This window comes from Squalius cephalus (genome assembly GCF_949319135.1).
Source record: "Squalius cephalus genome assembly, chromosome: 1".
In the NCBI taxonomy this organism is placed as follows: domain Eukaryota; kingdom Metazoa; phylum Chordata; class Actinopteri; order Cypriniformes; family Leuciscidae; genus Squalius; species Squalius cephalus.
In genome coordinates, this window is record NC_137122.1 from 67,229,961 (window position 1) to 67,244,319 (window position 14,359).

Here is a 14,359-nt window from a genome sequence, read left to right on the forward strand (position 1 = left end):
GTTTGAAGGTATTCCCTTAATATTGATAATGTTTTTCTTATTTTAGGTGTACAGGATGATCCTTCATCTGTTATCCCAGCATTTTTGAGCAGTGTGATTGATCTGTGCTGCCGGAGCAGGAACGACTGGTACAGGGTTTACCTCATCAGAAAGATCTGCAGTCTTCAGGGGGTTGAATATGTCCAGAAACTTATGCCACAGGAAGAGTTCAGGTGGCTGTTTCCACAGGAGATTCTTGAGTCGGTGGGTTTTAGTTTAATTCACTTCATAATGCTGACACGAGTCGCAAGTATTTGTGCTTTAACTGCTAAAATGGTTTCTCTCAGAATCAAGATTGCAGCCAGATTGACCACTATCTAGCATGTGGACCGGACTACAAAACTATTAGAGATGCAGTAGCCAGAGCCATGCTAGATTGCAACATGAACGGAATACAGAAAGCCATTGAGGTATTGATATACTTATTCACACACACACACACACACACACACACACACACACACAAACTGTTCAAAAACATATATAGAGAGCTACATGGTCTAGAATGCATCTGTATGCCAATGACCATCAGTCTTGACCATGAGTTCCCTTTCAGTCGAGAACGTCAAACGTAGTCAACTGACTGGGGATCACGCTTAGGGACCCTGTCTTCTTCGTACTACTATTTAATCAAGCCAATTCAACACTGGCGTGCGTGATTACACGCTCCACCCCGCAGCGCGGGGATAAACACGGAAGTGGACGCATGCACCAGTTGCCTTTCACTTCGGAGCCGATCGGATGTCTCTGAAGAGTACTATTGTTTACACAACAAGCGAGTGTGTCGGTGTTATTGTGGAAAGACCTCCCAGTGTTGGTGTTTCTACAGAGTGAGTGCAGTGGTGATCACAAGCTTCTCAAGCTCTCAACTGCTGTTTTAACAGCATCAAATTCTATTTGTTTGTGTATTTGACGGTTGGTTAGAAGGCGAGAAGTGAGTGCTTCACTGTTTCAGCTCGCTGATTCAGTGTTGCCGCGGTCATTCCCTGTGTGCTCCGGCACCGGTGACGGTCACATTTCCTGAGCAACGTGGGTGCGTTTGCGTCTATGGGTGCGTTATTCCACCCGTGTGTTTCTGGATGCATTCGTTCCCTGTCTCTCTCTGAAATGGTCACAATTGTTGCATCACGTGTTTGGGCTTACAGCACGCTGAAGCAGCTTTTGTGGACAGTTCATGTTCCCATTGCGGGAATATGACAGTCGCGGTGTTGTTGCTCTTGATCGCCAGCCGGCAGCATTGTGCGTTCGAGGACCCGGTCATCCGCCTTCTCACGCATCCCCTGTTGCCCCGTGTATACAGGTAATTGTTGCACCGCACACTCAGACCCCGCTTCAGGCCGCCCCCGGGTCTTCTGAGCTGGATCACTGTCCTCCACCTCGCTGCCACTCCTCGGGTACGTCTGTGGTCTTCTGGGCCTGGGCCTGGTTCGTAGAAGCGGAAAGAGCTTCCCAACCGGTCTGGACCAGACTGTGACCATCAGACTCGGCTATGCGAATCATTATCGCTCGGCGCCCGCTCAAGTTCAGTGATAATCATCACACTAGGTGTTGAGCAGAAATGCTCCTGAAAGCTCAGTGATATTCATCACACCTAGTGTTGAGCAGTGTTGGTCAAACGTAGATATGTATATGTTTCATATTTGAGCGCGATCGCGTTTGAATGTTTCATATTTTGAAACGCGATCGCGTTTGAAAAGCAAAACGCACCAAATGGCTTCATGTTTTTACTATTATCTCATTTCATATCATCATAACGAATGGAAACATTTGAGGTAACATATGATAATCAATATATTTTTCTCTAGATTAGTTGTTACTGAAATCTTTTGGAAGATTTACAGGCTGCTATAGGTTATTGTTATTATTATTTTATGCAGCACTGCACATAGCCTATGCCTACAAGGCACAACAAACCTGGTGTTCATTATATTATATATTGTTGGAAACATTTGTGTGTGTGTGTGTGTGTGTGTGTGTATTCTGTGAATTTTAAAAAGCAATTTTAACGTGGAAACAACCTTATTGCTTGTATCTGAATAAGTCACGGCTGAAGGGCATTGTTAGGCATGACGCGAATATGAAACATTGGCCGAGGTCCTCGGTTAAAGCTAGCGATCAAGACTTGACTTGACTAACAGTTTCTCTGGCAACTGAAGATGCCCGCACCGAGGGTTTGAAGTATGCTGGTCCGGCTGGTTGTTTCCACGTTCTAATGCTGCGGCAGCTTCCCGCAAAAGCTCACTAACAGATTTCGCCATATCTCGTCGTCTCGATTACAATATAATCACATTTAATTTCGTTTCACACATTCAACTCATGCAACAGGGACGTCGGCGACTTCGCTTTACAGAAGGCGTGCCTCTAGCGCCATTACAAGCCACACCCACTCATTAACATAGAATTTGCATGCAATGAAGGCTTTGAAAATGAAAACGAAAATGAAAACTGTGAAATAAAAGAGGAATTAAAATGAAAACGAAAATTTACATTTGAATTTGAATTGTGTCACTATTATTGCATGAGCATTAATAAAGAGCTTTGTAAAAACTGTATTTGTAGTTTCTTTTTCACGTTTGACTTTTCATTTTAATATTGGCAGTCTTGCCTCGAGACTGTAGTGAAAATGAAATGTGAAATCACCAATTGCATTTTATTTTTCAGGGATGATGCACTGTCACTGTGAAAATGAAATCATTTAATTTCATTCTCAATTTTGTCCCATATTTTGCGTACAGTTTTCTGTAATGAAATCGTTAATCTGGTTTTAATTTTCATTTTAATCATTTAATTTATTTATTTAAATTTGGCAGAATATACCTTCCATACGTTAGGGGAGGGTCTTTGTCTTTCTCAGGTGTGAAAAGCTTACATATTAATTTAAACACATAACTTCTCACACAAAACACGTCGTACAAATTTTAAATCAATATATTGTCTTATCTGAATGAGCAGTCAGGGTGATTTTCACATAGTTTTGGAGCAAAAAATCTAGGCTACGTCATACAATTTTCAAAAGTCTTGTGAAGAAATATTCAGGTAACAATCAAGTAACAGAAATAAGCACAAATGTCAGAGCATGTCAGAACACCTCCAGGGCCCAGAAAACAGCTCAGACCCCAGAGGGTTAAATCGCGGGGGGATCAGGAGGCCGCTCTGCTCCTCAGCGAAAAAGCAACTGGTGCGTGCGTCCACTTCCGTGTTTATACCCGCGCTGTGGGGCGGAGCGTGTAATCACGCACTCCAATTTTGAATTGGCTTGATTAAATGATTAAATAGTAGTACGAAGAAGACAGGCTCCCTAAGCGTGATCCCCATTCAGTCGACGTCGACTACGTCCTCCGTTCCCTCCTTCAGGGAACTGTGGGTTGCATACGCAACCAGGACGTTTTTGTTCCATCACTTGTGAAGTTACAGTTGGGTTTGGATGCCGCTTTAGACAGTAGCAAGGCAGTTCACTGGGTTTTGGAACGGAGGACACTGTGTGGACTATGTGGACACTGTAATACAATGCTTAAAAATGCAATCAGATGTTTGGCATTTCTCTTCCTCGCTCTGATAAATTGCTTTATCAATGCTGATCTTGCAAAAAAAAATCTTTGTTTGAAGGATTGCAACTGCACACCCATGAAGAAAGCTGTTTATCTGCTAATGGCTTTGTTCAGAGAAGTCACCTCCCTGTACAGAAATGGAAACCCCAACTTGCACCCAAAACCTGAGGTAAAAACACAAACATGCTACACAACAAGGCATTTATTGCTTTAGAAATCTAAAGTACTGCTATATGATTTTGTAAGAACAGTATGAATGAATGTTTACATCAAGCTTCTTAATTAAAGTGTCATGTTTAAAGTGGTCATGTCAAATGGAGAATGTCCTTGATATTTTCAAATAAAAGAGGTTCATGTACTATAAAAACATACTGTAACTTTTATAACTCAAAACTTTTTCCCCATTCTAACGAGCATTTATTACAAAGATGAACTCTGGGCTCACAGAATGCCTGTTGGATGATCAGAATTACAGTGAGGTAATAAGGAGAAAGCAGGATGTATATTATTAGGTCTATTCCTAAACACCAGAATAATGGGTAGTGGCAAGGCAGTTTGCGCTCGCATCACTCTTGTGGTCCTGAGAACCCCCACTGGGATACATGCCCAAAGTTCCCACCACTCCTTTTCGGGACCAGGTGGTGAACTTGCAAGTGATGCACCCAGAGGACCTTGTGTTGCTGTGTCCCGTTCATGCCCTGTACATTTACGTAGACCGCATGTAGAGCGACAGAATCTAAAACAGAAATCCAGAAAATCACATTGTATGATTTTTAAGTAATTAATTTGGATTTTACTGCATGACATAAGTATTTGATACATCAGAAAAACAAAACTTAATATTTGGTACAGAAACCTTTGTTTGCAATTACAGAGATCATACGTTTCCTGTAGTACTTGACCAGGTTTGCACACACTGCAGCAGGGATTCTGGCCCACTCCTCCATACAGACCTTCTCCAGATCCTTCAGGTTTCGGGGCTGTCGCTGGGCAACACAGACTTTCAGCTCCCTCCAAAGATTTTCTATTGGGTTCAGGTCTGGAGACTGGCTAGGCCACTCAAGGACCTTGAGATGCTTCTTATGGAGCCTGTCCTTAGTTACCCTGGCTGTGTGTTTCGGGTCGTTGTCCTGCTGGAAGACCCAGCCACGACCCATCTTCAATGCTTTTACTGAGGGAAGGAGGTTGTTGGCCAAGATCTTGTGATACATGGCCCCATCCATCCTCCCTTCAATACGGTGCAGCCGTCCTGTCCCCTTTGCAGAAAAGCATCCCCAAAGAATGATGTTTCCACCTCCATGCTTCACGGTTGGGATTGTGTTCTTGGGGTTGTACTCATCCTTCTTCTTCCTCCAAACACGGCGAGTGGAGTTTAGACCAAAAAGCTCTATTTTTGTCTCATCAGACCTCATGACCTTCTCCCATTCCTCCTCTGGATCATCCAGATGGTCATTGGCAAACTTCAGACGGGCCTGGACATGCTGGCTTGAGCAGGGGGACCTTGCGTGCGCTGCAGGATTTTAATCCATGACGGCGTAGTGTGTTACTAATGGTTTTCTTTGAGACTGTGGTCCCAGTTCTCTTCAGGTCATTGACCAGGTCTTGCCGTGTAGTTCTGGGCTGATCCCTCATCTTCCTCATGATCATTGATGCCCCACAAGGTGAGATCTTGCATGGTGCCCCAGACCGAGGGAGATTGACCGTCATCTTGAACTTCTTCCATTTTCTAATAATTGCGCCATCAGTTGTTGCCTTCTCACCAAGCTGCTTGCCTATTGTCCTGTAGCCCATCCCAGCCTTGTGCAGGTCTACAATTTTATCCTTGTGTCCTTACACAGCTCTCTGGTCTTGGCCATTGTGGAGAGGTTGGAGTCTGTTTGATTGAGTGTGTGGACAGGTGTCTTTTATACAGGTAAAAAGTTCAAACAGGTGCAGTTAATACAGGTAATGTGTGGAGAACAGGAGGGCTTCTTAAAGAAACACTAACATGTCTGTGAGAGCCGGAATTCTTACTGGTTGGTAGGTGATCAAATACTTATGTCATGCAATAAAATGCAAATTAATTACTTAAAAATCATACAATGTGATTTTCTGGATTTTTGTTTTAGATTCCGTCTCTCAGTTGAAGTGTACCTATCATAAAAATTACAGACTTCTACATGCTTTGTAAGTGGGAAAACCTGCAAAATCGGCAGTGTATCAAATGTAAGTGGGAAAACCTGCAAAATCGGCAGTGTATCAAATACTTGTTCTCCCCACTGTAAGTCATCACTTAAGGCAGTGCTTCTCAATCCTGGTCCTGAGGACCAACAGTTCTGCACATTTTATATGTCTCCTTTATCTGACACACACAGTTCAATTCACAGAGCTCTTTCCTAATGAGCTGATGATCTGAATCAGGTGTGTTAAATGAGGGAGACATACAAACATACAAAGGCAGAGCAGGCTGTGCTGGCAGCCAAAGCGGAGCAGGCAGCCATTTTGTCCGAGGGCTCAGGCGACGTGGTGGCGGCCATCTTGTCCGAGGGCTCAGGCGACGTGACGGCGGCCATCTTGTCCGAAGGCTCAGGCGACGTGGCGGCGGCCATCTTCATGTCTGAAGACACTGGCTCGGCGGCGGCCATCTTGTCTGGAGACACTGGCTCAACGGCGACCATCTTGTCCGGAGACACTGGATCGGCAGACATGACGTGAACAGTCTCTGGATCGGCAGCAGCCATGACAGGATGAGGCTCTGTAACGGCGGCCATGTCGGGCATGTTACATTCATCCACTGCAACTCCCACAGTGAATTCAGACAACCGACAACCAACAACTGAAGCACAGAGGTTTAAATACACAGGCAAACAAGCTTAACAAGATAACAAGGGGGTGTGGCTAATCAGAAACACCTGGGGAGACTAATAAACAAGAAAACAGAACAGGAAATAACAAAAGTCCACACAAGACAAGGGGAACACAAGACAGGAATCATGACAAATACATTATTATCAGCATTAATCATTCTTCAATTGTTCCAGTAGTTTTTGGTATGGTGCAGAAATTGAATTTTCTGTATTGTATGTGTTTTTTTTGTGTGTGTGTGTTTTTTTGGATAAATGTATATCCCAATTCCTGATATTCATGTCTTTTTGTTTTCTATAGCAATGTGCTGGCCTTGAAGATTGTATCAGAAGCACAGACGTCTTCGTGAATGTTAAGATGCGAGTGTTTGCTGAAGCTCTGGTGAATAATCGACTGCAGGCTCTGAGTGTTGAAGCGCAGACGTCAGGCAGAGAGTTTGTGCTGGTGGAGGTCACAGTTCATATGGCTGCAGTCCTGCTGTGTGGAAATCTGCCTTTACTGCAGCCACTGCAGCGGCTGGCACTGTCCCCACACAACATGATGGTATGAACACTTCACGCTTCACATGGGGACTAGAATGAGTTTGAGTGTGATATTTTTGTTGTGTTCTCCTTACAGGCTTCATTCATCCCAACTATGCCGGATGACATGTTGGCTGATGCACAGCTGGCCATAAAAGGAGTCAAGTGGTACTGTGAGTGGATTCTGTGTCATGCTAAATTTAAGACCTGTCAAAATTCTAAACAACCTGGAAACTCAGTGATTAATGCCTGATCAGAAAGGCCACATTAAATCATGTAACACAACGAACAGAACTTCATTATCAGAATTGTGATAATATAGGATAATATATTCTAAATGGTTTTCCTGGGTATTACAGAAAAAAGCTTAATTTTCTGTTATATTGAGTTTCTTTCTGTTTGAAAAATTAAGGCAAAAAGGAAAGTCATTTCAGAGCCAGAGCAAGTTATTTAGTTTTACTGAAGAATTGTTCACAATAAGACAGTGCATGTGTTAATAATAATGAAGCAAAAGGGAAAACCTTTTTGATTTATGCATTTTATTATTATTTTTTTTTTTTTTTGGTAATATAACACAGACTAGTAGGATTTGTAGGATTATCTCTTTTGTATAGACTTGTATAGGATTTCTAATCAGGCACCAAATATGAATCCCCCAAAATTTCTTTCAGCTGATAGAATTGCTTTGGGAATATTGATAGGTCCTTGGCCTTGGCCAGGGGTTTTGTATTTGAACATTTCTGCATTCAGATTTATTTATTTTTTTAAATCAGTTCCTTATCTCTTCTTTTGTTTTTAACAGTGTGTCCTAATGGTCATCCATGCTTCGTTGATGGGATGGTAGGGTCATTTTATTTCTATGATTTGGCTTAACATTACATCATTAACTGCATAGATCAAAAGTCACAGAATGTAATGTAAAAGGAATTAATGTAATTTAATGTAATCAAATTGTTATTATTTTTGTCTTAAAATGAAACATTTATTCTCTTCATACGTCTGTCTAGTGTGGTCGACCCACGGAAATTGGCCGCTGTTTAGAGTGTAATGCAGAAATAGACGGCACAGACCACCGCCCTGTTGAGGGCTTCCGAGCCGTAGATAGACTGTAAGTTACTCCTGCAGTGAATGCATGTTGTTCCTCTTGTATTTTGTCTAGTTTGGTGGTTCAATGGCCTACTATGACCAAGTAAACACTGTAATTAATAAATCATGTAATATTTTTGTAGAAATTGTAATACTGGAATGCAGAAATACTGCACAGAACAAACTGTCATATTATTTAAGACAGCATGTTAAAAATACATACAGTAAATGGAATAATTATTGTGCTGCATGGTCTTATAAGCTGGTGTCATGTTACATTAGAATGTGCTGTTTGTAAGTTTTTTTAATTCATAACACAACAGTATAAGTGTTTTTATAGAATTCTTAAAATATGTATTTTCTTCAAAAGGCAAATAAAATTGTATCTTCATGTTAAATGGATAGCAAAATATTTAATCATGTATGACAATTTGAAAACTGTGAAAAATGTTGGGGTCTATAAAAGTTAAATAGACATGTATTGATGTGCTTTCACATATGTCTACAGTAATTATATAAAACTATACTGTCAGTAAACCATAGATATACAAATTAACTAGATCAATGCATTTCCATTCAAAGGGATGGAAACTGGGAGGAAAAATATTAGGCTTAAAAAATCCTGTGGCTCCCTCTAGTGTACAACAGTACTATCACAACTGGCTGCTTATAATTTGCTGTTAGCCTCTGGAGTATCATACAAAACTGAGCATGGAAATGGAAACCTGCAACGGTAACTGGAGTTAATGGTATCATGAGCTAATGATTGACAGGATTTTTTTTACAGCATTTATTAATATAGGTTAACCTTATTTTATTAATATACTACTTTTGTTCTTTGCTTATTAATTGTTTATGATACATTAATGCAAATTTGTACAACTTCAAATTAATAAAATGCATTAGTATATGTAGAAATCAAAATTAACATTCCTTCAAGATGCCTCTAAATAAAAATTGGTTCTGTAGTTCTTTAATGAATTTGAGGCTCTTGTTCCTCTTTGCAGAGAGGACCGCACTCAGTCCGGACACATTCTGGGCGACGCACAACGTCGTGATCAGCCTGACATGCAGGACACTAAGAACATGTCTCCGGCCCCCTTTGCTCTTCTCCGACTGCTCACACACATGTCCATGCTGCTGGGAGCTCGAAACAACCCTCAGGTATAACTTTCCTTCTGCTTGTTTATAGTTTCGTGACATACAGGGGTGGAAAGAGTGCTGAAAAATATACCCAAGTAAAAGTACCTTTGCTTTCCAAAAACTTTAGTGGGAGTTAGAGCAAAAGTACTTCCAAAATAGTGTAGAAATATAGAGAAATGTATCTATCAATCAATCAACTGTCAAAATTCTAATTTAAACTGCCAGAAGCCCATTAGACTCATTTAAACTGCCATTCTACCCAGCTAACACTTTTTTTGTTCCCAGAACAGACATCCTAATGTTCTCTGTTGGTTATAGTATAAAATTATAACATTGCAAAAATCATTCTGACTAGGCACATAACTGATATATTTAGAAAGCTGACACTTGAGAGTTTACTGTTCAAGATTCAGAATTACTCCATTATTAAAATGGAGATAAATATAACCTCTAAATAAAAACATAAAAATAATATATTTTTTAAATGTGTAAAAACAACAACATGGCTTTGGTATATGAACTTGGAAATAAAATTAGGCTAAAGCCATAAGTCTGCTCATGCTCCTTTCAAATCTGAGGAATTTGTTTGTTTTTTTTATTTTTATTTTTTTATCTAAAACTATTAGCAATTTCTAAGGCCATGTCTTGTGTGTTTTTAGAAAAGGCTAATGAAAAATAATCTGCCCCCTGTAAGCTCCCCTGGTCTCAATTGCAACCTTACGTAAAGGCCACATTACAGATAATGAGCTCAGACAGGAAAGACTGTACCACTTGTTGGTTTCATAAAAATTGCATAATCAGAGAATATTTGTTTTAAAATTGAATTGGTTGAATTGTGTCTGAAATTTCTTTAAAGCTGACTCCATGGGCTTGAATGGGTTACCGATCACTTCTCTTAATCTAATAGCTAAAGCTACCATCTGGGGTCTGAGGTGTTTTTGGGGTCCTTGAGATGTTCTGACATGCCCTGACATTTGTTTTTCAGTTGCTTATAAACATATTAATGGCAAAGGTGTAATTACACTCTATTTAGCACAAACAGGGCTACCATAATATGTGAGCAACATCTATGTACATGTTTGTATTTTTGAGAGAATAATGTTTATGCATGGTTATTGAAAAAACTAAAAATGAAAGTTTCTGAAATAAGGCCACAAAACACATACTAAATATGTGTCAACAAGACTTTTGACTAATGATCAAAATGGCGAGATGTTGTCGCGTAGAATTTTTTCTTCAAAATGATGTGAAAATCATCCTGCCTAATCATTCACATAAAACAATACATTGATTTAAACGTTGTAAGACATGTTTTTTTGGAAAGGCAGTATGCGTGTGGGCGTGATTCACACCTGAGAAGACAATGACCTCATAATGAGCTGCATAATGAGCTGCATAATGAGCCTTTCATTCAGGTGTGTCACTGAGAGTACCACAAGTAAAGAATGTGAGGACTTGTTTTGAATGCATGCAAATTGCATAATATCCATGGTAAACATTTCTAGTAACTACACTGTCAGAAATAGGGGTTACAGTAGGAGTCTATTTCTGTCCCCCAAAGTACATATACAGTGAGGAAAATAAGTATTTGAACACCCTGCTATTTTGCAAGTTCTCCCACTTGGAAATCATGGAGGGGTCTGAAATTATCATCGTAGGTGCATGTCCACTGTGAGACATAATCTAAAAAAAAAAAAATCCAGAAATCACAATATATGATTTTTTAACTATTTATTTGTATGATACAGCTGCAAATAAGTATTTGAACACCTGTCTATCAGCTAAAATTCTGACCCTCAAAGACCTGTTAGTCTGCCTTTAAAATGTCCACCTCCACTCCATTTATTATCCTAAATTAGATGCACCTGTTTGAGGTCGTTAGCTGCATAAAGACACCTGTCCACCCCATACAATCAGTAAGAATCCAACTACTAACATGGCCAAGACCAAAGAGCTGTCCAAAGACACTAGAGACAAAATTGTACACCTCCACAAGGCTGGAAAGGGCTACGGGGAAATTGCCAAGCAGCTTGGTGAAAAAAGGTACACTGTTGGAGCAATCATTAGAAAATGGAAGAAACTAAACATGACTGTCAATCTCCCTCGGACTGGGGCTCCATGCAAGATCTCACCTCGTGGGGTCTCAATGATCCTAAGAAAGGTGAGAAATCAGCCCACAACTACACGGGAGGAGCTGGTCAATGACCTGAAAAGAGCTGGGACCACCGTTTCCAAGGTTACTGTTGGTAATACACTAAGACGTCATGGTTTGAAATCATGCATGGCACGGAAGGTTCCCCTGCTTAAACCAGCACATGTCAAGGCCCGTCTTAAGTTTGCCATTGACCATTTGGATAATCCAGAGGAGTCATGGGAGAAAGTCATGTGGTCAGATGAGACCAAAATAGAACTTTTTGGTCATAATTCCACTAAACGTGTTTGGAGGAAGAAGAATGATGAGTACCATCCCAAGAACACCATCCCTACTGTGAAGCATGGGGGTGGTAGCATCATGCTTTGGGGGTGTTTTTCTGCACATGGGACAGGGCGACTGCACTGTATTAAGGAGAGGATGACCGGGGCCATGTATTGCGAGATTTTGGGGAACAACCTCCTTCCCTCAGTTAGAGCATTGAAGATGGGTCGAGGCTGGGTCTTCCAACATGACAATGACCCGAAGCACACAGCCAGGATAACCAAGGAGTGGCTCTGTAAGAAGCATATCAAGGTTCTGGCGTGGCCTAGCCAGTCTCCAGACCTAAACCCAATAGAGAATCTTTGGAGGGAGCTCAAACTCCGTGTTTCTCAGCGACAGCCCAGAAACCTGACTGATCTAGAGAAGATCTGTGTGGAGGAGTGGGCCAAAATCCCTCCTGCAGTGTGTGCAAACCTGGTGAAAAACTACAGGAAACGTTTGACCTCTGTAATTGCAAACAAAGGCTACTGTACCAAATATTAACATTGATTTTCTCAGGTGTTCAAATACTTATTTGCAGCTGTATCATACAAATAAATAGTTAAAAAATCATACATTGTGATTTCTAGATTTTTTTTTTAGATTATGTCTCTCACAGTGGACATGCACCTACGATGACAATTTCAGACCCCTCCATGATTTCTAAGTGGGAGAACTTGCAAAATAGCAGGGTGTTCAAATACTTATTTTCCTCACTGTATGTACCTTTTTGAGGGTCAAAAAGGTACATATATGTCCCCAAGCATTAAAATGTACATATATATACCGTTTCTTTTAAAGGTTAAGGTACAATATCAAAAGACAGCCTCTGCTAAGTAAAAAATTTTTTGTAAAAAAAAAAAAAGTTTTTTTTAAAGGTTTTAATGATACCTTAATCATTTAAGGTATATTTTAACTTATCACTATATTTGAGTAGCCTTGAAATAAAGGAAATAAAAGTTTTGTAAGTCAATTTACTGATATTAAATCATTATAACAGCAAAAACTCCAGTGTTAAATGAACTCTCCTGGGAGTTTAAATGGCTCCAGACTCAAGAGTGTTAAAGTGTTAAAATGTGAATGTTAAATTAAAAATTAAGAAATTTAAAGTTAATGAGCTAATTAAGTGATTCATTGAGTGATGATTTCCCATTATTGAAGACACCTGATGTTAACAAGCAGAATCACTGAAGGAGAAAATCTCATTTTTAAGACACCGTTATGGTGATCAGTGTTTGCCTGAGTTGGGCTCTTGACCCTTAAACTGTTAACATTAGATTTTGTTTGGCTGTTGTATCTGAGTTATAACAGCTAGATGAACATAGAGAAAAGTTGATCAGGTGGTGTTGGTTATGTTTTGACAATCATAATCTAATCTAACCTGAATCACTGAACTCATTTAGAGTCTAATCTCTGACTTAAATGTATATTGTTGATTACAGCATCACTGTGATTCGACAGCATAAGATCCAGAATTTTCTAAATAATCTAAAGGATTTCTTAAAAGTTGTTCTGATAAAACAAATCTTTCTTTAAGGCACACACAGACATCAAGAATCAGTGTATGAATCTCAACAATGGTGACAAACAGAATATTCAATTAGGGAAAGGAAATTATTAAAACAATTCAGATCATAATTTATTCATACCGCAATGCATGATGGGAGCCATGAATGAGTTTTGATTGGTGGCACCCAGAATGCACTGCAACATGCTTTATTATTGTCACAATTGTTGAGATTCACAGGCTGATTATTGATGTCTGTGTGTCTACATAAAGTAAGTTTCAAAGTATTTTGATCAGAACAACTTTTAAGAAATATTTTGCATTATATGGAAAATGCTGAAAATCATTTGCTGTAGAATCACAGGTCTGCTGTAATCAACAATATACATTTAAGTCTGATATTAGATTCTAAGTGAGTTCAGTGATTCAGGCAAATTATGATTATGTCAAAACATAACCAACACCACCTGATCAACTTTTCTCTTTGTTCATCTGGCAGTTATAACTGAAATAAAGCAGCCAAACAAAATCTAAAGTTAACGATTTAAGGGTCAAGAGCCCAACTAAAGCAAACACTGATCACCATAACGGTGTCTTAACCAATGATATTTTCTCCTTCGGTGATTCTGCTTGTTAACATCAGGTGTCTTCAATAATGGTCAATCATCACTCAATGAATCGCTTAATTAGATCATTAACTTTAACACTCTTGAGTGTTAATTTAACACTCATATTTTAACACTTTAACACTCTTGAGTCTGGAGTCATAAACTCCCAGGAGAGTTCAATTAACACTGTTTTTGCTGTTTGACCTCAAGGTACATATATGTACCTTTTTGAGGGTCAAAAAGCATTAAAAGGTACATATATGTACCGTTTGTTTTAATGGTTAAGGTACAATATTGTACCCTTGTACCACAGCCCCAGTGACAAGCCATTGTACCCCTAAAGGTACAATTATGTACTTTATTTTCTGAGAGTGTATGTAGAGCCAGCCCTGATTGGCTGCTTGAATCTCAATTCAAAAGAATATCCAGTTTGCGGTCTTCCTTTTTTTTGGCCATCAGTGGAGAAGTCATTGCACGGTTCTTACAGGGCTTTCAACCGAGGAGGTCCTTCAGAAAATATCAGAAGCAGGCATAGAAGTAACCGACGTTGAGATGAAAGGAGAAGAAATGGACTTTCAGGCAAATGATACTTACTCAGATGATAATAA

At 39.8% G+C, this 14,359-nt stretch overlaps 1 protein-coding gene across 1 annotated transcript in view; it reads left to right on the forward strand.

Annotated features, from left to right (window-relative positions):
• Window positions 1-14,359, forward strand: part of LOC307171873 (E3 ubiquitin-protein ligase rnf213-alpha-like) — a 165,400-nt gene that overhangs the window by 125,370 nt on the left and 25,671 nt on the right. The window contains exons 44-51 of the mRNA XM_079893804.1: window positions 47-243; window positions 327-449; window positions 3,646-3,756; window positions 6,732-6,974; window positions 7,050-7,125; window positions 7,755-7,792; window positions 7,960-8,060; window positions 9,046-9,202. Coding sequence (XP_079749930.1) covers window positions 47-243; window positions 327-449; window positions 3,646-3,756; window positions 6,732-6,974; window positions 7,050-7,125; window positions 7,755-7,792; window positions 7,960-8,060; window positions 9,046-9,202 — 1,046 coding nt within the window. The remainder of the gene's footprint in view (window positions 1-46; window positions 244-326; window positions 450-3,645; window positions 3,757-6,731; window positions 6,975-7,049; window positions 7,126-7,754; window positions 7,793-7,959; window positions 8,061-9,045; window positions 9,203-14,359) is intronic.